At 47.7% G+C, this 27813-nt stretch overlaps 1 protein-coding gene across 6 annotated transcripts in view; it reads right to left on the minus strand.

Annotated features, from left to right (window-relative positions):
* Positions 1-16177, minus strand: part of P4ha2 (prolyl 4-hydroxylase subunit alpha 2) — a 36720-nt gene extending 20543 nt beyond the window's left edge. For 2 of the 6 annotated variants that reach the window (XM_008849309.3, XM_008849313.3), the window contains exons 1-5: positions 16036-16177; positions 6170-6269; positions 4968-5064; positions 4431-4582; positions 1755-1892 (exon numbers count right to left, since the gene is read on the minus strand). In XM_008849309.3, the coding sequence (XP_008847531.1) occupies positions 1755-1892; positions 4431-4582; positions 4968-5064; positions 6170-6251 (469 nt within the window). In that variant the 5' untranslated portion in view covers positions 6252-6269; positions 16036-16177. The other 4 variants (XM_008849307.3, XM_008849310.3, XM_008849308.3 and 1 more) reach the window with 4 other exon arrangements.
* Between the last annotated feature and the right edge of the window lie 11636 nt (positions 16178-27813).

Genomic DNA, 27813 nt, shown 5'->3' on the forward strand with positions numbered 1-27813 from the left:
GCTTAGGAACACAGAGAGAACGTCTTATGAGAGCTGGGGGTATGAAGGTCAGAACAGTGTTTTAATAACACAGTTGAGAAAGAAGTGGTCATGAGGCTACAGTCAGAGGACAACAACAGAAGGCATTAGACAGACAGAATCCACAGGCTTTAGGGTTATGGCTTAGGCTATCAAAGGGTAGAGGTGCTCTTTGCTGAGATAATGGGTAAGGAAGGAGAGTAAACAGTTCAAAAAGAGAAGGATTACAACTTGGCACATGTGAAGTTTGAGAAGTCCACAGGCCTTTGCCTAACCTAGTTGGAAGCCCAGAAGACACACACCTTAGCAGGAAACACAGATCTTCATGTCCTCCCTGCATGGCAATACCTCAACTGATGAGAGCCACTGTGCTCACCTGGGAACTGGCTCAGGGAGAACAGTGGGTGGAGTTCTGGAAGGTAACTCCCTTTCCCCTCTTGCCCCCATTCAAGGGTCTGCTAACTGAGTGTGAAAGGTCAATGTCAGCATGCAGCTCCTCCCTACCCACCAACTGTCTCACAGCCACAGGGCAAACAGCTTCCCAGATACACTTTCTCTTTCTGGCCTCATGGCTGGGCTTGGCCAGGACCTGACTGAGGCAGGAATAAGGAGAAGCGTGCACAGCCTTCCTGTTGGCACATCAAGAGTCCTCCATGCCAAGGCTCTGGGCCTTGACCAGTCAGTAACAGAAAACCTAAAGAGGAAGAAACTGTCCACGTCCCTTAGGTCTCTCTGCTGTGTCTCCTCTGAGTTCCCAGAGGTGAGGTGATTCTAAAGTATACCGAGGTCCAATTGAATCCTTGGGTTTACTATCTCGAATAACTCCCTAATCCCAGGACATCCTCTTCAAACACTAGCACTGATGGAATCAGAGGGCAAAGCCTTAGTTTAAAAAAACAAAAATAGAGGAGGGGGGAAATGAATGGCCAGACAGGTCAAAATAGATGAAGCAGAGATCACCACCCCAGGATTCAAAGGGGAATATCAGGCAGAAGTCAGTGTCAACTCAACTACTGCTGAGCAGTTAAAGAGCAGTAGGCCTCTAAGTTGTTCACTGGCTTTACTGGTCCAGTGGCTACTGGTAACCTTGAAGGACAGGATTAGCAGACAGGAGGGATGAAGGCAACGTGGGTGCAAGGCTATGTGGGAACCAGGGAGGCAGAGAAAGAGTAAATCCTTCTACCCAGAAGCCTAAGCAAGAGAAGAGATGAGCTCAGAAGAGCCTTCTACCTAGGGGAGCAGCGTGAGATGAGCAAGAACAGGGCCTCTGTGTGAGCGCAGGGGGATGGAGGAACACAGACAGGAAGCTGGAGGGCAGAATGACTACATATAAGCTCAAGAAGAGAGTCCAACAAGGTAGGGACCAAACGAAAAGGGGCAAAGACTAACAGAGGGGACACAGGACAGAAGCAGTGAGTCCACAGATCAGCCTCAGACAGAAAGCACAAGAGTCAGAATAGAAGCAAGTTTGCCTGCAGACTGCTAGTGCTCTGGGGAACAGAGGCCAACGGGCTCCTGGAGCAACAGCCTCCATTTTCTGACACACTCGAGAAGAGGGTCTTGTTAATACCTGGATCAAGACAGTGGGGCAGCGGCTAAGGGGAGGTGGTTGCCATGGCAATGGGAGACTGGCACCAAAGGGAAACTGGAGTGCATTATCAGGCCAGAAGCAATGACTACACTGTCTCTCTCTGAGCTATCTAACCTCTGAAGAGACACACGCAAACATGGGTTACCTGGAAGTTCTCCTCTGGAAATCGTGTCTGGGTCCAGTTTGTATGTGTCCTGAAGTCTCATCAGGGCTCTGGCAGCTCCAGACTCATCCTCGTCAGTGGGGAAGAACTGCCGCTGCACTGAGAGGTTGGCAACAAAACCTTCCAATGACAGTGAGGACAGAGGTCACTCTGGATATAGGGGGCAGAATTCTACCAAGGACGAGAGGCAGTCACTGGAGGGTCCCTGGCTAGTGGGATCTCCCCGCCTCTTCCCTTGAAGGCTGACAGCAGGCTGGAGGCTCGGGGGTAGAGCACCTGCCTGGCTGAGTGGGAGGCCCTCAACTCCATCCTCAGCACCACACATGAAAAAAAAAAGAAAGAAAGAAAACAAAAAAGCCAGGCGTGGTAGTGCACACCTGTAGTCCCTGCACTTGGGGGGCAGAGGCAAGTGGATTTCTGTGAGTTCAAGGCCAGCCTGGTCTACATAGAGTTCCAGGTCAGCTGGGGCTACAGGGAGACCCTGTCTCAAAAAGACCAACCAAACACACAAAAACAAAACTCCCCAGGATCACCTGCTCTCTTCTCCAGGGGTCCTCCCTGAGGCTCTTCTACAGAGCTTCTTGGTCCTCCCTACGTTGCTTATTTGAAATTGAGAAGTCCTGCACACAGCTTAGCACTTAGGAGTCTAGTCAGGGCGTGAGCTCCCTCTTTAGGGTGCCCAAACCACAGCCCACAGCCTAGAAGGGTATGACTGCTGAAGTGGCTTCAGGTGACTTTGCCAGGGCTCCAAGCCCTAGTCCTATCATTCCAGGGCTCCAGGTGGGTGCCAGACCCTCCAATGCTAATGAGAACTAGGAAGGGAAGTCCAAGGCATGCCTTCCCTGGCCCCAAGAGCAGCAGCACCTGCTGCTAAGACTTCCTCTCACCATCACAGGCTCCAGCAGCCATTTCTAGCCAAGCTGGGGCTCAGGGATCAAGATGCTGCTACTTGGTCTTCTTAACATCTGCACGGTCAGGGACCCTAAAGAGTTTGGAATCCAGGGAAAAGAAAACATGCCACACTATACTGTCAGGGTCCACCCCTCACTTCAGGTACAAGAATTCAACATCAGAGATGAATATAATCAACTACTCCCCTGGGCCTGTCCCATCACCTTCTAGTTAATCATAAGCAATCCAGATGTTGATGGGGAGAAAAGAGAACAAGATCAGACAGTGGAAATCATCTGCATCTATGCAGGCCTCATCTGCCTCTCCTGCAGTACAGGCAGAACAGCCTGTTCTAAGCTGCAGGCCAAGTCCAGGGGCAGGGAGGGAGGAGGGAGGAGGGAGGATGGGGGAGTAGGGAGAGGAGGGGCTGGGAATGGCTCACTGGGCACAGCTCCAGCCTGGCTGAGCTCACCAATCCCTCCTGAGGCTACCCAGCCCCCAGCCAAGCCAAGCCCAACCCTGTCTGGTCACGTGGGCTGTAACCCATCTCAGCCAGAGACAGCTAGTCTGAAGTTAATCAGCACTCCCAGCTCAGAGAAAAAGAGGCCCAGTCCCAGGGCCCACCTCCAGGTCCACCCTACCATTACTTCCTGCTGACAGGAATATGTTAAAGCACAAAAGTACTACTCCAGAAGCAGCTTTCAACAAATCCATAATCTGACTTGTAAATACAATATTTCTAGGAACTTAACCTAAAAAAATAGTCAGAGCCAAACCCCAAGGTGCACGAAAAGATCACTAAGACTGTGGAAACAATTCCACATCAGTGACTTGACCATTTACAGACTACCACTGACAGGTTACTATCCAGTCATTAAAATCATGTTACAGAAAATACTTAACAGCACAGACAGAAACATACCAAGTACATGTTTGTATCAAATATTCCACAGTGGTGCTTTGTTTGAAGAGACAGCACAGAAGAATTCAGATGAGGCCTCTGGTCCCCAACTTGCCCTGGTCTCAGCACTGAGCCCACTTGGATCATTTTTAATTTATTTGTCCCTCAAAGCAAGTGAGTTCTTATCCCCTCAACCTATGGATGACTCCATTTTTAATATGTATCCACACATAGGAAGATTAATTTTTGATGTGTGCATGTGTATATGCATGTAGGAACATGGGTGAATGCACATGTATGTAAGGATATGTATGGAGGCCCAAATTTGAAGTGGAATGTCTTCCTCACTCACTCTCCACTTTATATATCGAGCAGAGTCTCTCAATGGAACTCAGAGCTCACTGATTAGCTAGTCTACCAAGCTAAGCTAGCTCGCCCTGGGAAATCCTGACTCTATCTCCCAAGAGCCAAGAATGACAGGCATGGCTTTCATGGGGGTTCTGGGGATCCAAACTCCAGTCCTCATGTATGCATGGCAAGTGCTTTATCCACTGAGCCATCTCCCAGTCCAGGATTAAGGTTTTAATGGTGTTTATCACGAGGCAACAGGATTAAGATTATAATTTTCGTGTGGTATATTTTATTTCCTAAGTTCGCTATAAAAACATGTATTACTAAAGAAAAACTAGAAAAAGAAATACCATTGTCAGAAAATATTACAAATAAGACAAGAACTGATTAAGGCCGGCACCCCAGAGAAGGGAGAACAGTGTTCACCACACTTGTCCACCAGACCCAAGACAAGTTCAGACGTATCTGCCCAAGCAGAAGCAGACATAGCTGAGCCCCTGCTCACGGACCCTCACCTGCAGCAGAGTCCTGCAGGACAAGGTCCTCCACTGCAAGCCAATCTGTGTTCAGCCGCTTCACCAGCTTATAGGCATTCACAGGGTGAGCCAGGTAGCCCTCGGGATCAGCAGCAGACTTGCTGGTCAGGGCTTCCATCTTGCTGGCCCAGCTAGGGAACCAAAGGAAAAGAAAACTACCATACCCACATACACAGGCTGGCAATTTCCCTGGTGAGGGCCAGGACTCTATCATCAAGAGGCAATAAAATGAATACAGTAACTTTCATAGATACTTCTAGCTCTTAATCTAGGTAAGAGGTGGGAACTACAAAGTAAGTTAAAAGGTTTTAAAGATAAAGGAAAAAAAAAAAAAAAGAATAGTAGCTCCTTAGCCCAAGTACTTAGCTACTCCTGAGGACTGACATGAAGTAAACTCCAGGTCAAACCCCCATGCTACCTCTCAAGGCTTCCTCTTATAAACCCCTTGGATGGGCTTGGGAGAAGGGGCAGTAGGGCTGACAGGGTGAGAGTGTAGGGTCTTAGGACATTGGATACCTCTTAATCTTGGACAGCTTGGCTTCCTCCACAAGAATGTACTCCTTCAGAGACTGCACCAAGTCTTTCTCTGCATAAATCAGGTCAGTCATGTGCCCTACAGGAGAGAAGCATGGACCAGGGAGAATGATGAAGAATGTTTTACCAGCACAGAAGCAATCCCTCCTCTCCACCTCCATCCCCCAACCAAGGACATGTCAGCAAGCAGGGAGTTTGGGGAACTGGGAATTAAAGAGGGCTAGTCCTTCACATGGTCCTAGCCCCTACTTGAGGAAGAGAGAGGCAGGGGTATCAAGAGGATTTCTGGGATAAGTACACTGGGGGCTACTGAACAAAGTTTCAAATGTCGTTCTCCCACTGGTACCTGTTAGGGTTCAGATACACAGCAGCCCCGCCCCCTCACCAAGAGGGCCTCAAGGTTCCTCAAGCCCCTGAGAAAAGCACCTTGGTCTTTGAAGTCAAAAGCAGACTTTTCTCCACTGTTTGGCCAACACAGCAGGCTTCTGCTTTGATCTCTAAAGGGGGCAGGTCTTAACAGTCCCACTCTCCTATCCCCCCAATCCTTAAAAAAATATATCTTCCCACCTTCTGCACCCCCCAGAAGCCTCCCCCCATAAAAAGACCCCAGCTCTCGATCTGGGGGCAGACATTTTCCCTACCTGGAAGGGAATATGTCCCATGTGTTCCTTTGCTAATAAACCCTATTCTGCTGGAGTTTTATCTGTGTCCTGGTGCTTACTCCCAATCAACAGGATTCACCCATCACCTACTACATCTATCAGTACCCAGCTGGCCCTATCCCTAGAGGGGAGGGGGAGGACTACGACATCCTAAGTGCTCATCACATGGAACCCTGCACTGAAACTTCAAGTGAGAAGCAGAGGAGAAACTGGGTCCTCAGGATACTCAGTAGTCACAACTTAGACCACCCTCTGGCCCTGGCCTAAAAAAGACCATAGAGCTGTATGCAGTCTGCACTTCCCAGAGACAAGGGCCCAATTCACCCAGCTATATTCCAGGACATCCAGATCATCAGGATCTCAGAGGGGAAGAGCAATTCTGCAAGCTCCACTGTCCCCAGACTAGTCAAAAAAAGTGACGGAGACCATTCCACCCTGAATGAGAACAGGCCTCAGGCAGTGACCTCCCCTTACACATGAACTGGGGGCTACTCAGACAGACAAAAACCTGTTGCCACATACCGATAGAGGTGAAGAACTCTGCCTGCACGCAGCTCAGGACACCAAACCAGGCCATCAGCAGTGTGGCCATCTGGAGTTTCATGACTGGGGAGGGCAGTGTCTGCAAGGCATTTGAGGACATTCATCAGATCAACACAGGAGAAAAGAACAACTTTGGCTAGCCATGGGTGATATACTCCTGTAAGTCCAGCACTCAGGAGACTGAGCTGGAGGAGCAGAAGTTCAAGGCCAGCCTGGGCCACATAGCGAGATCCTGTATTGTGGAGGAACAACTCAGGTGAGGAGACACATCCATACATATACACACACTCAAATATGGTAAGATCCAGGCCTACCACACAGAAGCTAAAAGACATGCAGGATCTTCCAGGGGAGGGACTAGAACACAGAACCAGTGATATGCTCTCAATTCTAGCCTGTGCCTTTTTCTTTCTTTCTTTGGAGATGCTTTTGTTTTTTCTTTTTTGGGGGTCTCCCTGTGGAGGCCAGGATGGCCTTGAACTCACAATCCTGCTTCAGCCTTCCAACTGCTAAGGTTACAAGTGTGCACGCCTGGCTTCCTGCTTGTCTTTCTTTCATACCTTCCAATGCATATGCCAGGACAGCGTCAAGAGCCATATGGGGTCTGCATATCACAGCCCAAGAATCTAATTCAAACAACTGGCTCCCAGGATGTCAAGAGCATCAGGATTTCAATGGGGAAAGTAGCAACTCTGCACGGTTCATTCTCCCCAGATTGGTGAAAGCCAGTGACTAAGGCCATGCCACCCTGAATCAGAATGGGCCTCAGGGAGTGATCTCCCTTGAACTGAGTCCTCTTAGACAGCTCTGTTGCCACAAGGACCTGGATCTTGTCCATAGGAAAGTGACAGTACAGAATAGGCAATGACAGAAAGAGACTGGGGTAATATGCCCAGGGGACCAAGCCGAGTTGTACAGCAGACAACTGTAGAACTGACCTCTGCCAGTCTGTACCTGCCAGACAGAGGAGTTGGGGTGGCACTCTTGAGCAGACATGGCTCTTCCTGTAGTGAGGTCCTGGCAGTCACCGTCCTGTCTTCACTGGCCAGTCACCACTCATTCACATATATTTACTGACAACCAAGAGATGCCAGGCACTGAGCTAGGCACTCAGAAGACAAAAATGAATCAGTCACAGACAGCCAGAACTTTGGGGTTGGGCTGCTGACACAGGGAAGAAGCCAGCTACTTACTGCCTTCTTGTCAGTCTAGAAATAGTCAGACATAGCTCTGAGGGAGGCGAGAGCAACCTGGGGCAAGCCTCACTGGCAGCCAGACTAAGTACAAAACAGAGTTTCAGACACGGTCTCCCCATCTAGCCACAAAGCCCAGCATGTGTGGGAGGACCAGCTCCTAGAGAACCCCTGCTCTGCCCGTCCTTCCTCTTCAGTCAAGTCTCACTGAATGGCTGAAATGGAAATTTACTAAGAGAAAGCAAAGAAAATAAAGGAAACACAAACTTCTCTCAAAAAATGTGTCTGAGCCGGGTGGGGTGGAACATGCCTTTAGTCCCAACACTCAGGAGGCAGAGGCAGGTGGATCACTGTGAGATGGAGGCCAGCCTGGTCTACATATGGAGTTCCAGGCCAGCTGAGGCTACAGGGAGACCCTGTCTCAAAGAGACCAAAACGACAAAACAAAACAAAACGTATCTGAGCTAACGCCACCTCACCAAATTTTGCAGTGACACCTGCTGTTCTTTAGCTCACCCTTTCAGAACTCCCACCAACTGGGCCCCAGGACAGGCTCTGAGAAGTAGGTCACAACTCTCATCCTCAAACAGGATCCTTTAACAGGAAGAGAAGGCAAGGTAATGACCCCAAAGGTTCATACCCAGCCAAACGTCCACAGAGCTGATGGTGCATCCCTCTCCATCCAGGTATGATGGGGTCCAGAGACCCACAATTATCTTTCGAGGCAGAATCTGCTGTGGAGTAGGGAGTCCCAAGCTAAGGGGTCCATTATGGAGCCATAGAAAACCAAGTCACTGAGAGAAGGCCTTGGCTAGCCCTGAACCAGAGTCCAGGTCCTAGGTCCAGCCTGGTCTGCTCCCAGGCCTCACCATACCATCTTCACCCCAGAATTCCAGAAGGGCCTTCTAACTTCCATAATCCCCTTTCCTTAAAGAGGTGGGTGCCTGCTACTTGGACTTCTCAGAAAGTTTGACTAGCTCAGGAGAGCCCCCTCTTAAGTATGTAGGAAAAACTCTGATTCAGGAAGCTCTCTGGACAGTGGGAACTGGCCAACTGCACCTCAGAGTGGGGGTGACAGGAGAGCAAGGTCTGGGCAGGACACCAAACTAGACCTGGCTGAAGTGGGGGCCCCATGCCTCTCTCCAGCTGTTGTGGCCAGTTACAGCTCATACCTATTCAGAAATCAGGCAACAAAACTCAAGGAAGGTGGAAGCCTCTCAATTCCTTTCAAATACCACCAGTGGTTCATACCTTACAGCGTTCAGGAAAACACAGCCAGGTTTCTTCATTACATGAATCCCCGCTGTCACTCTCTGGAATATGCTGCCTGGCTTAAACTGAGCCCATCCACAAATCCCAGCCCGGAGGCACAGCCTCAAAGAATCACAGATGGGCATTTCAAATCCTTACCAAGAGCTTTCAAGTCCTGCTGTGGCAGGGTCGGAGAAGGGGGTATGACAAGATTACTGGCCCAGAGAACTGGACACCCTACGCAGTTCTCAGACTGCCACATCAACACCATTTTCAAGCCGGGGCATCTATCAGCCGATTTCTCCCGACCCCAGGAACCTGAACTCAAAAGACCTTGCACAAAAGGTCATCTAATTATGGTCAAGTTGGGAGGAGAAGGTATCAAAGTTCAACTGTGCCGTCCAATGTGGAAAAGGCCAACTTCCATCCCATAGCTATACCCAGAGCTTACTTAGGACAGAGGAAGTGGGAGTGCATGTGCCTGCACAGAGTCAGTGCTGCCAAAAAACCTCCCAGGAATCCTCAGAAATCCATGAAGAACAGTTCAGGAGGTAGTTAAGGTCAAACCTTATTTTATGAAAAGTGGCACCAAGCCTGAGCAGAACACACAGTGAGTTTGATGAGCCACATCCTAGGGTAAAGAATAATGTCTGTCCCATAGCAGGCACCCAACAAAGCATTCTTCACCAGAAAGACAGCAAGATTTTACATTTCATCCATATAGGAGACTGGAATGGAGTGCTATATCAACACAGAAAGAACGAAGCAGACTGAGAAAAGCTGGCCCCAGACACTGTGTGACTCCATCTGGTAAGGAGGAAAAAATATATGCACCCACATGCTGAACAAAATCACACTCTAGTTGAATTTGGTGAAGTAATCATCTTTTTTCTTTTTAGGTTTGTTTTCCTGATCTTTCTATAAGGAATTCTACTGGAATTCAAAAAAATATTTTTATAATACGCTCAGTATGTAAAAGAAACAAAGCAGGCCCTTCTCACCTGAACTCCAAAGGGATCTTGGCAGCCCTAGAGTTTGTACCCCTGTGGGGAGGTCTTACAAATCCTGCCAATGGCCCAGTGACAGTAATTCACCCACCAGGCAACTGGCACAGTTTCTCACTGTGGCTATTCCAAGACATACAACCAGAGGTCCTGCAGTGAGCCTGCTCTTTGGAAAAGACATTTACAACTTAGCCAAATGACCATGAAAAGATGTTTCCAGTTGCAAACTGGCAGCATCCTTAGCTTCTCCCTTTACCTCATCAGGCAGAACCCCTCTGCCAAGCTCCCAGCTGCAACCCAAATGCAACAGCCTGAGTTTTAACAAAGCATTTAACAGCCTAGAGACAGAACATGAGTTTGCTGAGAACAATCTTGCCTGGCACTGGACAAAACACTGTTTTCCTTCAGTGAAGGGAAACCTCCCTCAACAGGACTCCTTAACCCTCTACTCTACCATGGCCCTGCCACCCACGCTATGGCCAACTCCAGCGCAGCAGAGCTCAGAGGACACGTGTGCACCCAAGGAGCTGTGCACAGCCTCCAAGAGACTCCACCACTGAAGCACATGAATGTCCTGCAGACAAAGAAGTGGGCCTGAATCTCATTACCAGACATCATGCCTCAGCCATCACCCTGATCTGAGCTACCTCTAGTCCCCCTTATAGCCATGCAGGCCTCACCTGCTCCAACTTCCCCCTCCTCACCTGACCTCCCTCCAACTCTGTTCTGCCAAGTAGCCAGCAAGGCTTGATAAACTCCCTCCTTTGGCTTTCTACTGCCAACAGGATACAGTCCAGCTTCCTTGGCCCAAGAGGCCCTTTAACACTGTGACCTGACCCCGCTGCCCTCTCCAGCCAGTCTCACCACCTCAGATCTCATGCCTTTAACAAGGACTTCCTGTGAAAAATACTTGCTTTCACCAAGAACCTCATGAAGCCTAGATCTCTGCTCAGTGAAGCCAAATGTTCTTCTTTCTCTCCCAACTGTTCTCCTGAGTCTCATCTCAGTCTAAGTTTAAGAAACCATGTAGAGGGGCTAAAGAGATGGCTCAGAGGTTAAGAACACTTGATGTTCTTCCAGAAGACTGGGGTTCAATTCCTAGCATCCACATGGTGGCTAATAACCTTCCATAACTCCAGGTCCAGAGTAAAAGAATAAATAATAATAATAAATAATAAAGTAAAGATAATAAAAAAGAAACCACATAGAGCTATCATTAAAAGAACTCTCTGGACTCGATCTGGAGCCCCGCTGCTATCAGCAGAGGAAGAGGGTGCTCAGTGGGCCTGGCAGGAATGCATCTGTTAGGTAAAATGTATCCGCACTTACACTTTCTCTATGCAGTACATGAACGTGTTGATCTCTACTTCCCCATGTGGGTACCACCAAAGCCACCATCTCCTGCTTCAGTAACCAGACAATGAAGTAGCAGAGAAGGCTATCAAAATCCACGTGCCAACGCCAAGCTAGGTTTTCAGTCAAGGTCTTGATAGAGACTTGTAGTCGGAGTGAGCCTAATTTATAAGAAAAAAACTACCCCAAAGGACAAAATCCACCCAAGGCACCTCATAACCATGTCCTAGGCCTTGAACCACTTGCTCTGTCTCAGCCCTGTAGAAGCGACTACTGACCCTTGGCAGAATCTCTGGCTCCTCCCAATATCTCCAGGCTAGGTTCTCCAGCGGCTACAGAAGGACACACTGAGGAATGAGGGAAAGGTACCACTTGTGGGACAACTCTGACCAATGAAGGATAAAATACAAGACAAAGTCAGCAGATACATTCTCCCTCTGGACCTTCTATAAGACACTGTCCTTAGGCATTGAGCTTCCACAGAGCATGCACGCAGCAGTAGGTCCTAAATGGGTTGACAGCTGGCAGATCTCTGTGCAGAGTGGCCAGCTGGATAAAGCACCACCTTGTGTTTCCCATTCTCTTTTCTTTGCCTCACCCTAGGTGCCCTGCAATACACTTTCCAATAAGCATTAGGCACTTAAGCTCTGCCTCAGGCTCTGTTTCCTGGGAACCTAGTCTAAGATAACCATGGTTTATGTTTCTAAAAATCTTTCATTTCTACCACCTAATTCTCACAAAAACCTTGGAAGCCAGATAATCATCTCCATTTCAGATGGAGTGCTCCATTTCAGCACTTCCCACTTGTACATAGAGGATACATTCCAAGAAGCCCAGTGCACGCCTGAAACCACAGATAGTATCAAGCCTGTATATGCAATGTTTTTTTTTCTGGGCATACATACAATGACAAAGTCTACTTTTATAAATTAGGCATAGTGAGAGATTATTAATAACTCATCACAAAATAGACTTATTACAATGTACCACAATGAAACTGCCAGCAACACTACTCTTATACATTGGGACAACTATTTAATCAGTTACTTGAGCACAATCACTGTTAACAGAGTACAGTCACAAAGTGATGGAGAGACTAACAAAGGTAGTGCCTGGGTCACCAAACAAAGGGAGGATTCATGCCCCCCAAATAGCACAAAGTGCCACAAGATTCCAACACAGAACTCGAGGACCCAAACTTGTTTATTCCTGTTATTTTTCAACTAATATTTTCAAACTGAATGGATGGATGAAAGGAACTACATCCCTATGGAAGACTGAAATTACAGAAAGGGAAACCATGACTAAGGAGAGGGGACTGAATACTCTGCAAGGATCAGGCAGATGACTGAGGCTGCACAGGGTTTCCTGCACACCTGACATATGTCAGCAACTAGGAGCCCAAACTAAACCCTTTCTGCTAAATACTGTTGCTATCCAATCTTCCTCAGTCATATCTGTTACCTCACAGCATAGAAGCCTTCCTGAAATAGGGAAGCCACAACTATGCTCACATTGAGGACTTTATCAAGGGTGATCTGAAAGTTCACAAAGAAGGTCCATGGCAATCCTAGCTGGTTTCCCACAGAAGAAAAGGAGAGCACATGGACCCAGAAAATAGCAACATGATTTCCTAAATTCAAGTGGACAGTCACGCCTACCCAACACATCACACATAATCAGCCAGCCCAGCTCTAGGCAAGGCAATACGGCCCAATGAACAGGGACATCTGTCCTGGGGTGAGAAAGACCCCACACACATATAAACCACATCACATATAATCAGCACAAGCCCAGATCAAAGCAATACAGTCCCACGTGCAGGGGCATCTGTCCTGGAGTTAGAAAGACCCAGAGTTAAATCCTAGCTCCAACCATCACTTCCCAGCTTTGTGACCTTGGGGAAGTTCCAGTCTTCCTGATCCTCAATGTCCCCATCTACACAACGGAAATCATACTAGCACTCGCATTTGAGAGGGCCCTGCATGTGGACTCACTGAGATGACAGATGTCAGTCAGCAAGCAGCCCAGCACCAAGCACAGTGTCTGCCAATCGTATGCACCAAGAGCACCACAGGGAAATTTAAAGTGGCCAGCTGCCCAAGGTAGTTGTTCTCTAAGTGAGGAAGAAGGCCCAGACTAGGGGACAGTGACAGTGTAAGAAACAAGGGTGATCTTTGCATCCCAGGAATGCCAGAAGAAATGACACATTCAGTTCAAGACTAGCGTCAGGTGTCATGACATTAACACTAGATTACTCGGTAGTAATCCTGGAAGTGGTCAATCATGGGCCCTAAGGCTCACCAAGGAAAGTTCCTTAGGAAAAGGCAGGGACTGGACCAATACTCTAAGATTTCCTCATTCCAGGCTCCTACAAGTACTAGGCCTTCGAATCTCTACCACACCCTGGCTCTCAGGAGTGCAGGTACAGACCAAGCAATTCTCAAGCAAGTGTTTCTTGAGATGTCTAGAGCAGAGGTTGGCCTGTGTTCTCCTATCTGAGCTGGAGAATACACAGCCATAAACACTTACTCCTCTGTCCTGCAGTGGCACCAACTGAATAAAAACTTCCTGCTCCAAGAAGTCTAGTGCAGACCCTTTCACCCCTCTCTGCTCTGAGAATAGAAACTGTCCCTCATTCCATGTCTCCAGCACAAAACCCACAGACCACAGGACCCAGCAGCCCCCTTTGCTCTGGGATAGGCTGGTACCCCACCCTTGGGTACTTCAAAATTCTAAATGGCGGTATTTGAGTGATGTTTTCAAAGTTTAAGATGCACTCCAGGACTCTGCTGGCCTTGCACATGCCTACATCATAGCATTGGCTGCCAATGTCCATCTGCATAAAATTAAACTCCTGACAGATCCCAGAAACCAGGGACACACCTACCAGCCCTCTGCACACTATCAGCCAGCGTGGCCATAAGTCAGCCAAGGTCTTCGTCCAGCCTCAAACCCTCCCCAAGGATGCAGGAGGGTGCAGTCAAGATGGGAGGCTTTCACAGAAAATGAGGAGACCCTCAATTCCCTCACCCCACTCATTCCCCAGTTGCATGTACTCAATCTCCCTCTGATGAGCACTCCCATGCCAGGCACCTCCCCTGGCACAAGGCCAGCTGCCAGTATGAAACAGCAACCTCACATTATGAGCTGCCTACAGGCAAAGAGAGTGCCTCTACCACATCCTCTCCCTTCTCCCTCACTCCAGCCCCAGCCAGGGTCCAAGATCTGAGGTGGCCAGTCCACGCTAGCAACTAAGTCAGAACTCTCTGGATCACCTCATTGCAGAGCTTGCAACAAGGTACAAAAGCCACCACAAGCCACACACTATGCTGCAGTTGAGTTGTCACCATGTTAGCCTGCTGAGCTCGCCAAGAACTATGGAGGGTCATTCAGTACAACAGCATCTTTGGGACAAGGCCCCCAGCCAACTTACTCATCCTTGCTACGTGGCTTCGCTGGCTGGCCACACAGTGGACACATGTGGCTGTGAGAACAAGGAGGCCCCAGAAGGAAAGAATCCAAAGGCCAAATGCCCTATTCTTGGAGAGGAGCAGAGAAGCTGGACCCTGAGCTTTTCATAGAAGCACAGTGAGAGACCACAACTTGGACACTGCAAGGCAGTTTAAGTTCAAGCCAGAAGAAATCCTGGCCTATTAACACAGAACTGAACGACAGATTCACTCAGATGAGATACAAGCTAAGAACGAGCAGCAACTTGCGAAAACACCCTGTAAATTCTTAGCTGGACAATGGGTCTCTGCAAAGTCTGAGACATTCAAGAATGCCACAAGCTACAAAGTGGTGCCCTTGCTTTAAAAACCTTCCAGGAAGCCCTTCCTACAAAAGGGCTGGGGCTGTCAGTCTCCAGATAGTCTACATCAAGAAGCACAAGCTGTAAGTGTCACTCCACAGAAAAAAATAAATAAATTAAAGCTGTCTTGGGAGCAATCCCAGTGTTGTCCTACATCATCATTTTAAAAAAACATTTTTTTTAATGTATATATGGGTGTGTTGACTGCATGTATGTGAGTGCACCCAAGTCGTGCAGTGCCTGAGGATGTCAGAAGAGGGGCGCTGTATCCCCTGGAACTGGAACTGTTAACTGCCATGTGGGTGTTAGGAATCAACCCAGGTCCTCTGCAAGAGCAGTCAGTGCTCTTAACCTCGAAACCAACTCTCCATCCCCATTCTACACCATCTTAGATGTCAGATTAAAACACAGAGATCAAGAGCACCTGGGCTGGTCAGTAACACCTGGGACAGGAAGTGTCCTGATCCATGCTCACTGGACTGGTCCACATGCAAGGCCTCTCCTGGCTCTTGTGGAAAGAGGCCCTTGGACAGTTATTCCCCAGAGTCCCTTTCCCATCACCTTGCTTCCATCAAAGTACCAAAATGTGATACTGTCCCAAGTCAGCTCCCTCTGGCTTAGGCTGTTTTCTCAGACCTGATTAATAATCAGGTTAACTCCCAGGAAACCCCCAGTCCTGAGGCCTCTAGACAGCTACCAAGTCCTCACAGCCAACACAGTTACTCACCACACTGTTGCTCAGGACCTGGGCTTCCTCGGTCTGGTGCTCTGCCTGCCCCCTGGGCTAAGCAATTCCTGGCAGTTTCTGCACACAGAAAGCTCCGATTGTTAAGTAAGTCAGGGCAAGGGCTGGGGGAGAACACCGCAGGGTCCACGGGGATGTCAGCGGGAGGGGACATTCTGATCTAACAGCCCATCCATCTGGGGTGGGAGCAGGGGGAGCGGGTGTCCTCAGCTAAGCAGCACCCCCGATAGCAGGCGACCCTGGGGTTAAGCCGCTCCTTCCCCAGCCTGGACCGGCAGAACCAAATGCCGCCCCGCCCGGCTGGACAGGCAGGAAGGGCGCCGCTGACCTCACCACCCTGACCCAGGGAAGGGACCCGAACGGGACAGGAACTCAGGCGGGTGCAGAAACCCGGCGGAGAGCGCGGGGCCGCCGGCGGCGCGAACTCCTGACCCCGAGGCAACCCTGGGCTCCCGGCTCCACGCGAGGCGACCCCCGCCGCTCACCTGACCGCGCGCTGCTCCCGGCGTTTCCAAAACCTCCTGCGGCGGCGCCCCGGCTCCACTCGGCTCCGCCCCTCCGCGAGGCCCCGCCCCCACCGCGGCCGCTCCGCCCGCTTGAGCCTCCGCCACGTCCCCACCTCCGTCCGGGCCTGGCGGGGCTGGCCGTCCTGGGAGAGCGGCTGGGGGTGCCGCCGCCTCGGAAAGGCCCGCTCCGCCCACCGCGCCCATCATCTCTTCCGCCACGCGCTGCACGTACGCCGCGCGCCTCACTTCCCCGCGCTCCCACCTGACGGACCGCACGATCCCGGCGTCCCTCACAGGCCTCACACGTGCTAATCCTACCCCCGTCACCTCTAGCGCGCTGCGGGAGGCCGGGGTCACCAGAGGACCCGCAGACCCGGGGAAGCCGGGTCTAAGTGAGGTGCACGCAGTAGGGGGGACACGGTCCAGGACAAGGTGCCTCTCCGCCTCTGAGGGCCTCAGACCCGTTCTGGTGACTCGCGGGGACTGATAGGAAGACAGGGGGCGCCGGGTCTGTAGCACAGGGACGAGTGTAGAGTTGTCCAAACTCTTCCTCACTTGCGGGGACTGACGGGAAGACAAGGGGCGCCAGGTCTGTAGCACAGGGGCTAGTGTACCGTTGTCCAAACTCTTTTTCCCCTCGTGGGGACTGATGGGAAGACGGGGCGCTCGGCCTGTAGGCCAGGGGCCAACGTAGCGTGTCCTAATGCTTCCTCACTCACAGGGACTGATGGGAAGACGGGGCGCCAAGCCTGTAGCACAGGGGCCAACGTAGTGTGTCCTAATGCTTCCTCACTCATAGGGACTGATGGGAAGACGGGGCGCCAGGCCTGTAGCACAGGGACCAGTGTAGTATTGTCCAAACGCTTCCTCACTCGTGGGGGCTGATGGTAAGACAGGGGGCGCCTGGCCTGTAGCACAGGGGCCTGTGTAGTGTTGTCCAAACTCGTCCTCCTGGCCCAGGCCTGAAGACGGCACCTGGTCCACCTGCTCCGTCCCAGTGAAGCGGAGAAGGCAAGGATGCGGCCGACCGCAGTCTGACCTGGAGGAGGTTCTCACGCCTGCCCTGTGAGCTGGCCTCATGAATGAAAAGCAGTCTGAGAATCTCATTAGGGAGCAGAGCCCAGGGTGGATTCCCTGTAACGCTGGCCAGGAGGGCAGCCCAGCAGGGAGAGACAGACCCAGAACTACAACTCAGAAAATGCCAATGAGCCGCTCACCCTGCTTGTCAGCCACCAGCCAGAGCGCAGCCGGACAAAGCACACCTTCCTGCTTCTGAATCTTTCCCATTGGCCTATAAATAGGAGCTGTCTTCTGGTCCTCATCCTCGCCTATCCCTCAGGCCTCGTAATAGCCTTCAGCTCTTCAGCAGCACCAACCTAGATCCCAGTGAGTTCTCAACAACTTGCAAATCTCTAAATTCAACAGCTGTTCAATCCTCATCTTCCAAGGCCCCCTTGAAACACTCAAGTTCCTTGGTTTCCTTCCATCGTCTTTGCCACCTCAGCCCAGGCTTCTAGGATCTTCTTTCTCCCCTCATTAGTCAGTAAAAGTTGGGGATTCCTCAAGACTCGGTCCTAAGCACTCTATTTTCCTCTTTTAAACTTTTCCTGTGCAGAGATGACTCACAAATGATCATCTTTACCTTTGTCCTTACCAAGCTGCAGTCTCTCAAACTTGACTGCTCAGTCTACATCTCTGCCTGAGTGTCATGTCTGGTGCTGAGTTCTTGTTCTCCCACCTTCTCTAACTCCACAAAGTGTGTTCTCGATCACAAGGATGAGCTGCTTCCCACCAGCTTCCTAACCAAAAGCCAGGAGTCGTCCTTGGCACCTCCTACTCCCTTGATCCTAAACGCCATCCATCCACATCCCAAGTCTTCAACTCCACTACCTAAGCTTCTCTGTAATCCACCACTTCTTGGCATTTTTTTTACCTTCAGTGATCCTAACACCTTGCTGGCTGGCTACCCATCCATTTTGTTTCCTTCCCATCTCCTATCTGACAGCCCCCAATGATCTCAAAATGCAGATCTGTGTCTACCACTTGCAGCTGAGAAAACTGTGCTGCTCTTAGGAGAAACCCTAAATGTGGTCTATAAAGCCCCACATGGGTGACCCTGTTCACTTTTCTAGCCAGCTAATCTTCCTCCAGTCCATGGAATTGGCCATTCCTCCTTCCCATATCACCCGACCTTTATGCATGCTGTTATTTCTGTCTAGAAAGTTTTCCCCAAACCCTGACCAAATCATTCAGATCTCCACTAACGAAGAGGTTTTCTTCACATCCTCTACCGGGTCAAAACCTCCTCCAACAGCCCACATGTCCCTTCATGCTTGTGCGTTCCACATCTGAGAGGTGTATAACCAAAGTAATGACTCCCGTCCCTGGCCTGGGCACTCTGACAGAATGTAAACTGTGTGTCTTTGTCCTATTTTCTCAGCACTTCCCACAGAAATGGACTCTATAGTTGCTGACTTCATGAAGGGCTGGCGATCTGTATACCTTTCTCCACACCACACCTCTTAGTAGCCAAAGGTATGAGCCAAGCCTCCATAGGGTCTCGGAATCTCTCATCTCAGAACCTCATCGTGGGTACATGTGCTCCTGGGAATCTGTCCCTGAAGGGTGACAGGTTACAGGACTGAGGGTCATGTCTCCTTGGCTTCCACTGTCCCCAACCTTTGAGGAGGGAACCATTTGTTCACTCATGTATTTCTGTCCCTGGACTTGTCCCCATGCAGAAGTGACCATATTGACTTTTGTAGCCCTAGTCCTCAGCATAAGGTCCTTGGATTCCATCTTGGACCCTGATTTGGCTTAAAACAGAAGCTAATTTCACAGAAGTCAGAAATCAAGATGTTGACAAGATTGCACCACCTCTGGATGCTGTAGGGAGAATCCTACCTCACCTCTCCCAGCTTCTGGTAGCTTAGTTCCCTGGCTTGCTACACCATAACACTAATCTCTCCTTCCATCTTCACAGGGCTCTGTCAGTGCCCCCCCTTCTTTCTCATAACAGTGCTTATCACTGGCTATACAGAATACACAGGTAATCCAGAACGATCTCACCTTATAACCTGTACCTGTAATGATTATGTTGGTAAAATCTCTTTTTCCAAATAACATCACATTCCCAGATTCTACATATTAGGACAGGGATATAATTTTTTGAAGATCCACCATTCAACTCACTACACTTGACAGTGCTTCATTCCCTAAAGATGCTGAGCTTATGTAAATACATGACTTAATTCAGTTTTGTGTGTGTGTGTGTGTGTGTGTGTGTGTGTGTGTGTGTGTGTGTGTGTGTGTGTGTGTATTACTGGGGATCAAAGCCTTGTATAGTCTAGACAAGCACTTTGTAGCAGAGGCTACACCCACTAGCCTCATGACTCTCAGTTCTGGATCCTCCCTAATCCACTTCAGACCTGCAAAGTCACAGCCTTTTCCTTTGTTAATTTTATCATTTTATTGGTATATATTAATTGTACAAAGCAATGGGTATCATGACATTTTCATATGCATATGTATGTACTTTGATCGTATCTACTGCCCTCCCTTATCCCCTTCCTCCCTCCTGTGGGCCCCCTTGTTTCCCCAAAATAGTCCCCATACTGCTTTAAAATCATTTTTAATATAGATTCTACATATGAGAGAAAATGTGATATTTGCCTTTCTGAGCTTGAATTGTTTTAACATGATTTCCAGTTCCATTCATTTCCTGACAACAACAAAATGTTCTCCTGTATGACTAATATGCCATTTGTAAATAGACCACATTTAAAAATCCACTCATCCATTATGAGCACCTAGGTTGCACCACAAGTGTCGCAATAAATGCGGATATGCAGTTAGCTCTACTGTAGGCGGACTTTTAAAAATATTTTATTATTTTTATGTGTATGAGTGTATTGCCTGCATGCATGTAAGTACACCTGTGTCATGCAATGCCTGTGAAGGTCAGAAGAAGGTGTCAGATCCCCTGGAACTGGAGTTATGGACAGTTGTTAGCTGTCATGTGGGTGCTGGAATTGAATCCGGGTCCTCTGCAAAAACAGCCAGTGCTCTTAACTGCTGAGCCATCTCTTCAGCCCTGTATCCCGATTTTTATATTTCAGGTATTTCCCTACAGTGCTATAGCTGGATCATATGGTAGTTCTATTCTTAGGGGGAGGGATTGGTTTTGTTTCTTGTTTTGAGGCACCTCCATACTGATTTCTGAAGCAGTTGCACTAATTTACATTTCCATAAGCGGTGTACAAGGTCCTTTTTCCTCAAGTTCTCACCAGCACTTTTGTCTTTTGTTTTCTTAATAATCTTGGGATGGGGTAAGATGGAATCTCTGTTTTGATTTGTATTTGCTGAGAGCTAAAGATGTCAAACACTATTTGTACTCCTTTTGAGAACTGACTATTCAGTTCACTTGCTATTTATTGGTTGGACTGTTATTTTGATGTTTAATTTTTTGAGTTCTGGGTTTTTGGTTGTTTGCATGCTTGTTTTGGTTGAGTTTTGTTGTTGATGCTGATGTTGATTGGGGGGGTCTTGTTTGTCTGTTTGAAACAGGGTCTTGTTTTGTAGTCCAGGCTGGCCTCATACTCGTTCCTCCTTTCTCAGCCAAGTACTGAGTTTACAGGCATGTGCCACCATGTCCAGAGCTCTTTATATATTGTGGATATTGATTCCCTGTTCAATGAATAGCTGGCAAAGATGTTCTTCAGTTTTTAGACTGTCTCTCTATTTCCTGTGTGGAAGGATTTTAATTTGATGACACATCATTTGTCAATTCTTGCTGTCATCTATAGAGTTTTTGGAACTCTATTCACAAATCCTTTCTATGCCTCTGTCTTGTGCTCTCCCTGTTTTTCTCTGGTATTTTCAAAGTTTCAGCCTTACATTAAAGTCTTTTATCCATTCTCACTTGAATTTTTTATAGAGAGTAAGAAATAAAGCTCTAGCTTTAGTCTTCTATGTATGCTGCCCATTTTTCCCAGCACTATTGTTGAAGAGGTCGTCCTCTCTCCAGCACCTTTGTGGAGAATGAGATGGCTAGGGGCATGTGGGTTTGTTTCTGGGTTCTCTCTCCTCTTTCATTGGTATCTGTGGCTGGCTTTACACCATAACCATCCTGGTTTTGTCACTATGGCTCTGTAGTATAAGTTGAAATCAAGTTTCCAGCACTGCTCTTTTTGTTCAAGATCACTTTAGCTTTGGCGATCTCTTAGAATCTGTAGATCACCTTCATTCAGTAATGAATGAATGACCATGACCATGATCTTAAACATGCAGATCTATGAACTTGGAAGTTCTTTTCATCTTGCAGTGTTTTCTTAAATCTCTTTCCTCAGTGTTTTATAGTTTTCAATGTACAAGTCTTTTATCTCCTTGGTTAGGTTTGTTCCTAGGTATTTTTTGAAGGTCTTATGATTGAGATTATTTTCCTGATTCCTTTCTCAAAGTGTTCTTTATTGTTATATAAAAAGGCTACTAATTTTTATACATTAATTTCTTTATTCCTGTTAATTTGCTGAAAGTGTCTATCAGATCTGAGAACTTTCTGGTGAAGTCTTTAGGGTCTTTTAAGAATAGGACTGTCAGAAGAGAAACAACCTGACGCAGCCACCAGCAGCCCAAGGTATTCCCTCCCCTCTTAGTGACCCCCTGAGGTAAAGAAAAGAATTTCAGGATAAACCAGGGTGAAGCAAAGATAGCAGGTGAACCTGTGATAGGAAACTTGCCCATACAGAAGTTTCTTCCAAAGAATGAACATGGAATTCTTCAATAGATCAGGTACTGGAGAACCACGTGACATCACCTAAGGTCCCTGCTCTGGTGCCTGCCCCCCCTCTAGGATCTGGGAGATACGGGGAGCAGTTGACACTCAGGGTTCCAAACAGGCTGTATTTAAATAAATAGTAGTACGCAGGTGGGCTCCCTAAGGACCAGTGTCCGTCCATGGAAGGCATTCTACCAAAGGCTCTAAGGTTGAAGGAAATGGGTTAATTCTGTCACCTTAGTTTTCTGAGTTCTTTTTTTTTTTCCTCTTAAAGTATATTCAAAAATGAATACAGGGTGGGGGCTATAAAGCAGGTCCCTAAACAGATGTCAGACCTTGTCCATTTACCCACATATCACCATGGAAGTACACAGCACCTTCTCTCTTCATCAGGCTAAGTACTTGTCCCTTCCACTGTGGTCCAATGAATCCCACTGTTTTAACCTCCAATAGGTTACAGTCTTTGGAAACAGCCAGTCTAGGTTGTAGAAAGCTTTTGTGTATACAGTTTATCATAAGCAACAAAGCTACTTTTAAAGACCCACTTCTTTCCAAAGTTAAAAAAAATTCCCGCAGTAGACTGAATAAGGATAGAAAGGATGGACACCTTGGTCTTGTTCCTGGTTTTAGAGGGAGCATTCTCAGCTTCCTTCAGTGTAGAGTTGTCCATATGTAGACTTTATCATGCTGTAGTATGATCTGTCTATTCCTAGTTGCCTTGGGCTTTAATTTTTTTTATTTTTTAAATTTTATTTATTTTTTATTTTATGTATATGCGTGTATTGCCTGCATGTATAAGTACACCATGTGTGTGCAATGCCTATGGAGGCCAGAAGCAGCTATGTGGGTGCTAGGATTTGAACCCAGGTCTTCTGCAAGAACAACCAGTGTTCTTAACTGCTGAGCCATCTCTCCAGCCCTGCCTTGGGCTTTTATTATGGAGATGTTAAATTCTGTCGAAGGCTCTGGCTTCAACTATTGAGATGATAGTGTGATTTTGGTCCTGAATCTATTTATGTACTGTGTTATGTTTGATTAACACACATTAAGCCATCCTTACATCCCTGGAATGAAACCAGCTTCATCATAGTGTATGATCTTTTTAATAAAGTGTTTCATTTGGTTTGCAGGTATTTTACTGAGCATTTTTGCATCTGTGTTCATCAAGAAAATTAGTGTATAGTTGTTTTTTGTGGGGGGTCGTTGTTGTATACTTACCTAATTTAGGCATCTGGAAAATATTGGACTTATAGAATGATGTGAAAGTGTTACTTCCCTTTCCAATTTATGGAACAGTTTGAGTGGCATTGGTATTAGTTTTTTTAAGTCTGATAGAATTCTGTAATGAATCCATTGGTTCTGATACTTTTTATCACTGCTTAAATATTGTTGCTTATTTTTTGTCTGTTTAGTTTGGCTCCTCTTGGCTCAATGCTGACAAGTGCATTAGTTACTTTCGTCACTGCTGTAGCAAAATATCTGACCAAAGCAACTGTAGGAAAGAAAGGTTTCTTTTGATTCATAGTTTGAGGCTATAATCCATCATAGTGGGGAAGGCATGGAGGTCTATGGAGGCTGGACACATTGTGTCCATAGTCAGGAAGCAGGAAGATGATTGCTGGTACCCAGTTCTCTTTCTCCCTTCTTCCCATTTTATTCATTCCAGGACCCCAGCTATAGCATGGGCTTGCCCACATTAAGGGAGGTCCTTAGTTAATCCTTTCTAGAAATGCTCTCAAAGAAACACCTAGATGATTATGAATCCAGCCAACTTGGTCATGAAGATTAGCCATCACACTAAGTCGTATATGTCTATAAATTTATTTCTCCTAGATACTCTAATTTATTGGAATGTAAGTTTTCAAAATATCCCCCCAGTGATCCTCTGGATTTCAGTGGCATTACTAATGTCTGTATAACATCTCCTTTCTCACTTCTAATTTTATTAATTTGGGTCCCCTTCATTTTGGTTAACTTAATTAAGGCTTTGTCAATCTTGTTTAACTTTTCAAAGAACGAACTCTTTGTTTTATTGTTCCTTTGTTCTTTTAGTCTCCATTTCATTAATCTTTGTCCTGATCTTTATTATCTCTTTCTAATTTTGGGTTTGGTTATAACCTTTTCCTTATGGTCAGTAATTCTCCCACATTTTTCTTTACTCCAGACTGAGAAATAAAAAATGCCTTGACTACTTTGTGATGCAACCAGCTGTGTGTTTCCACCTGCACTCTTGAACTTAAACCTTCTCCGAGAATTCACACACTGGCACCAGGGCAGACCAGATAGAATACCCCTTTTCTTGCTGTCTGCCATAAGTATGCAACGTAGACCCCTCTGTTTGTTCCACTAGTAGATGCAGGTGTGTCCAACTCATGACCCACTGATCACATGTGACCAATGATAGCTGTGAATGCAGCCCAACACAAAGCCAGAAGGTTGCTTAAAACACTATGAGTTTGTGATTTGGAGGACACCCAATTGCATGGTTCTCAAACTAAACTTGTAGAGGACAATGTCATGCTGCAATGTCAAAAAGTTGGACACTCTTGATCATCCTGGCCATTTGATGCCTTCTCCTTTGCAATCCCAACTGGCCCCATCTTGGGACTGTTGGGGAAATCCCTTACAAGAATTCCCAGCCACAGGTTTGGATGAGATGGAACATCGCCCCACACCCCACACCACTCAAACGGCTTCTGTTCCAGCATTTCTTCTAACTCAGGAAATGAAATCTCCATCTCCCATGCACTTCCCTTTTCTTCCCCACTGCGTCCCCCATTGGAGCTCTTACCCAATAGGTCTCTCAACCCACTCACTTCTATCCATCCCTGCTGTCACAGGCCAAACTCAGGACACACCACCCTGTACCTGAACAATCCATCTCAACCCACCACTTCTACTCAAACACCTCTGCCCTATATGATTCCACTGCAGAGGGCTATTTTAACAGCATAGCATTTCCGTGTATAGCATCCCTCAACGGTATCCAACCACCTCAAGGATATACATGTCTTTCCAAGACTGCCAATCCCTTTTACCAAGCCCTGATGGCCTCTTTTATCATGGGCAGCCTCAAACTTGATGTTGCAGCCACTCCAAGTACTTTTCAGTTTCTTGGCCTTTGAATGTGTCATTTTTCCTGTCTGGAACATGCCCTTCCCAAGAGGTTCATTCTTTCAAAAGCCTTCCACAGGCCGGCCTAGAACCAGATCCTGCCATTAGCCCTATGGCTCTACGTGGATGGGTTTCATGAACCTCACCTGACATCATTTAATATCTACCTGTTCTCTGGTCTTCCGGAGGATGGGGACTGCCTAAGTCCTGATCTCACCGCTTCCAGACCTAGCGTAGGGCCCAGTGCAAAGGTCTGTATAGGAAATGGTGAGCAAAAATACATGATGAGTGAGTGAACACCACCTCACCACTGCTGTGGCTTCCAGGAAACCTCAGTGAACACATAGTCTATGTCAGTTTATCACCTACAACTGTCTGGAACAGCCACATATCACAGCGTGTTAGATTTCTAGCTTTTCTACAGAGACCTATTGTACGAACAGAAGCCACTCTTCCCTCCCAGTAACAAGTCTACTGTTCTGTTCTTTTAAAAATATATATTATTATTTTTATTTTATGTGTATGAGTATATTGCCTGCATGTGTGTAAGAGCACCCATGTTGTGCAATGCTCATGGAGGTCAGAAGAGGACATTGAATCCCCTGGAACTGGAGTTAGAGACGGTTGTCAGCCGCCATGTGGGTGCTGGAAATCAAACCCTGGTCCTCTGCGAGAGCAGCCAGTGCTCCTAACCACTGAGCCGTCTCTCTAGCCCCTGTTCTGTTCTCATATTCACTTAACAAACAGCTGCTGATCACCAGTTGAAGTCCAAACTGAAGATTTCAGGGACCTTGAATGTCAAAGGAACAAGTGAGGAAAAGTGGCAGGTGATGGAGACCCACGCAGCAGTTTTGTCCAGGGAGGTGTCCTAGTTCCATTTTTGTTGCTACAATAAAATGCCCTGACAACAAACAACTCAGGGAAGAAAGGGTTTGTTTTGCCTCACGATTTCAGGAATAGTCTATCACTTGAAGAAGTCACAGGGTACATATTTGAGACAGGTAGTCATCACATCCAAACAAATGAATGCACACGTGCTTAGTGCTCAGCTCACTTTCTCTAGTCTTATACAATCCAGGGCCCAAGACCCAGGACCGATGCTGCCCACCTTTAGCTTGGGTCTTCCCACATCAATTAAGGCAATTGAGATAACACCCCCTGCACAGACATGCCCACGGGCCAACCCAATGTAGACAATCCTTCATTGAGACTCTCCTCAGGTGGCTCTAGGTTGTGTTGAGTTGACAACTACACTAGCCATCACAGGAGGAAAAGGCTCAACCCTTTCCAGATGGTACCATATACTTAAACCCAGCCTTGGAGACACTCCTCAGACTCAAGATCAGGCATGATCTGTACCTTTGACCCCAGTGTGGCCAGTGCAATGGCAAATGAGGCTCTACCTCTGTGCTATCCCCTAAGCAAACATCCCTGGCAGGTGACGCCTTAACTTGCTGGCCTGCCACCCCATCCCTAGGGAAGGACCTAGTGTTAACATGTCTGCTGGGTGGACAGGTAATTGGATGAATAGGAGGTCAGTTGGGGATACAGTCCTTCCTGCTAAACAGGAGCCTCCTCAGCCTCTCCTGCCTCCCCTTGCCTGTGGTCCCAATCCTGGAGAAGGGGAGCTGGCAAGCTCCACTGACTGGCACTGAAGCCTCCTTGATGGCTAATGACTCTCACAACCACTGCAGCAACTGCAGGCTTTGGGTCAGGGTTTATGAGCTTCTGGCCTTGCATGACATTTCCTCAGTTAGGGTCATCAGGGTCAAGCACTGCCACACAGAGGGCACTGTGTCAATTATTGACACAGATCTGTACCTTTTAGTACATTCTGCACGTAGCTTTCACTGAAACCTGGGACCAACACTACACACAGCCCAGGCTCCTCCCCTCAGGGAATCTAGGAAAGACTGGGTATGTCCCAGTTGACCAGCATTTTGGCTGAAGGCCAGAGAGAACAGGCCATGTTGCTTGAGTGAGGCCACCTAGTGGTGGTCTTACTGAGTCAAAGCAGCCTGTCTACTATCTGGCAGAATCTCAGAAGTCTGCAAGACCAGCCTTGGGCAAGACCAAGTAGGTCAGCAAGAGTCTCTCAGTCTCTCTCTCTCTCTCTCTCTCTCTCTCTCTCTCTCTCTCTACTCTCTCTCTCTCTCTCTCTCTCTCTCTCTCTCTCTCTCTCTCTCTCTCTCTCTCTCTCTCCAATCTCCAAACTATTTTATGGGTACAAAACATAAAGCCGACATTCCCTACATGGACCACTGCCTCTCAAGACAGTAAAGCCAGCACAAACTGAGCTGTTAATACATATCTCAGGTCTTCGAAGAGATGTAATTACCCAACAGGTCTTCAGCAGATGCCATCCCCCCCCACCGCCAAAGTACACAGTGAGCTTAGACTTCAGCGTCCTCCTCAACTCTGCCTCCATTCAGAGCAAATGGCTCCACACATTACAAATGCCCAGAGAGCCAGGAGCCAGCTCCGTGGGGGCTTACAAACATGGATATTTTGATGCATGCAACATACGGCATGCTTTGAATAGCACAGCAGCTGCCCTGTCCCTCTACCCTCACCCCTGAGCCCATATTGTAGCTGGTTTAGGGATTAGGCATGAGAGAGGATGAGGTGGGGTTGAGGATAGCTACTAGACATCTGACTTAGATACGAAAGATTTTGGTGCTCTTTGTCATTTTCAGGCTGGGTCAGGAAGCTAGTAGACCAGGTCAGGGAGGGCAGTAAGAAGAGAGATAGAGACGTGATCCAAGAGCAGATCTTCTTAACTAGGAAAGAGAAATGGCTATATTCAAGAATTCATGAATGGCTAAATAGAAGGGGCTAAGTTCCTTCACTCATTTACTCAACACATA

Source organism: Nannospalax galili, unplaced genomic scaffold, assembly GCF_000622305.1.
Source record: "Nannospalax galili isolate Female #2095 unplaced genomic scaffold, S.galili_v1.0 scaffold424, whole genome shotgun sequence".
Lineage (NCBI taxonomy): Eukaryota > Metazoa > Chordata > Mammalia > Rodentia > Spalacidae > Nannospalax > Nannospalax galili.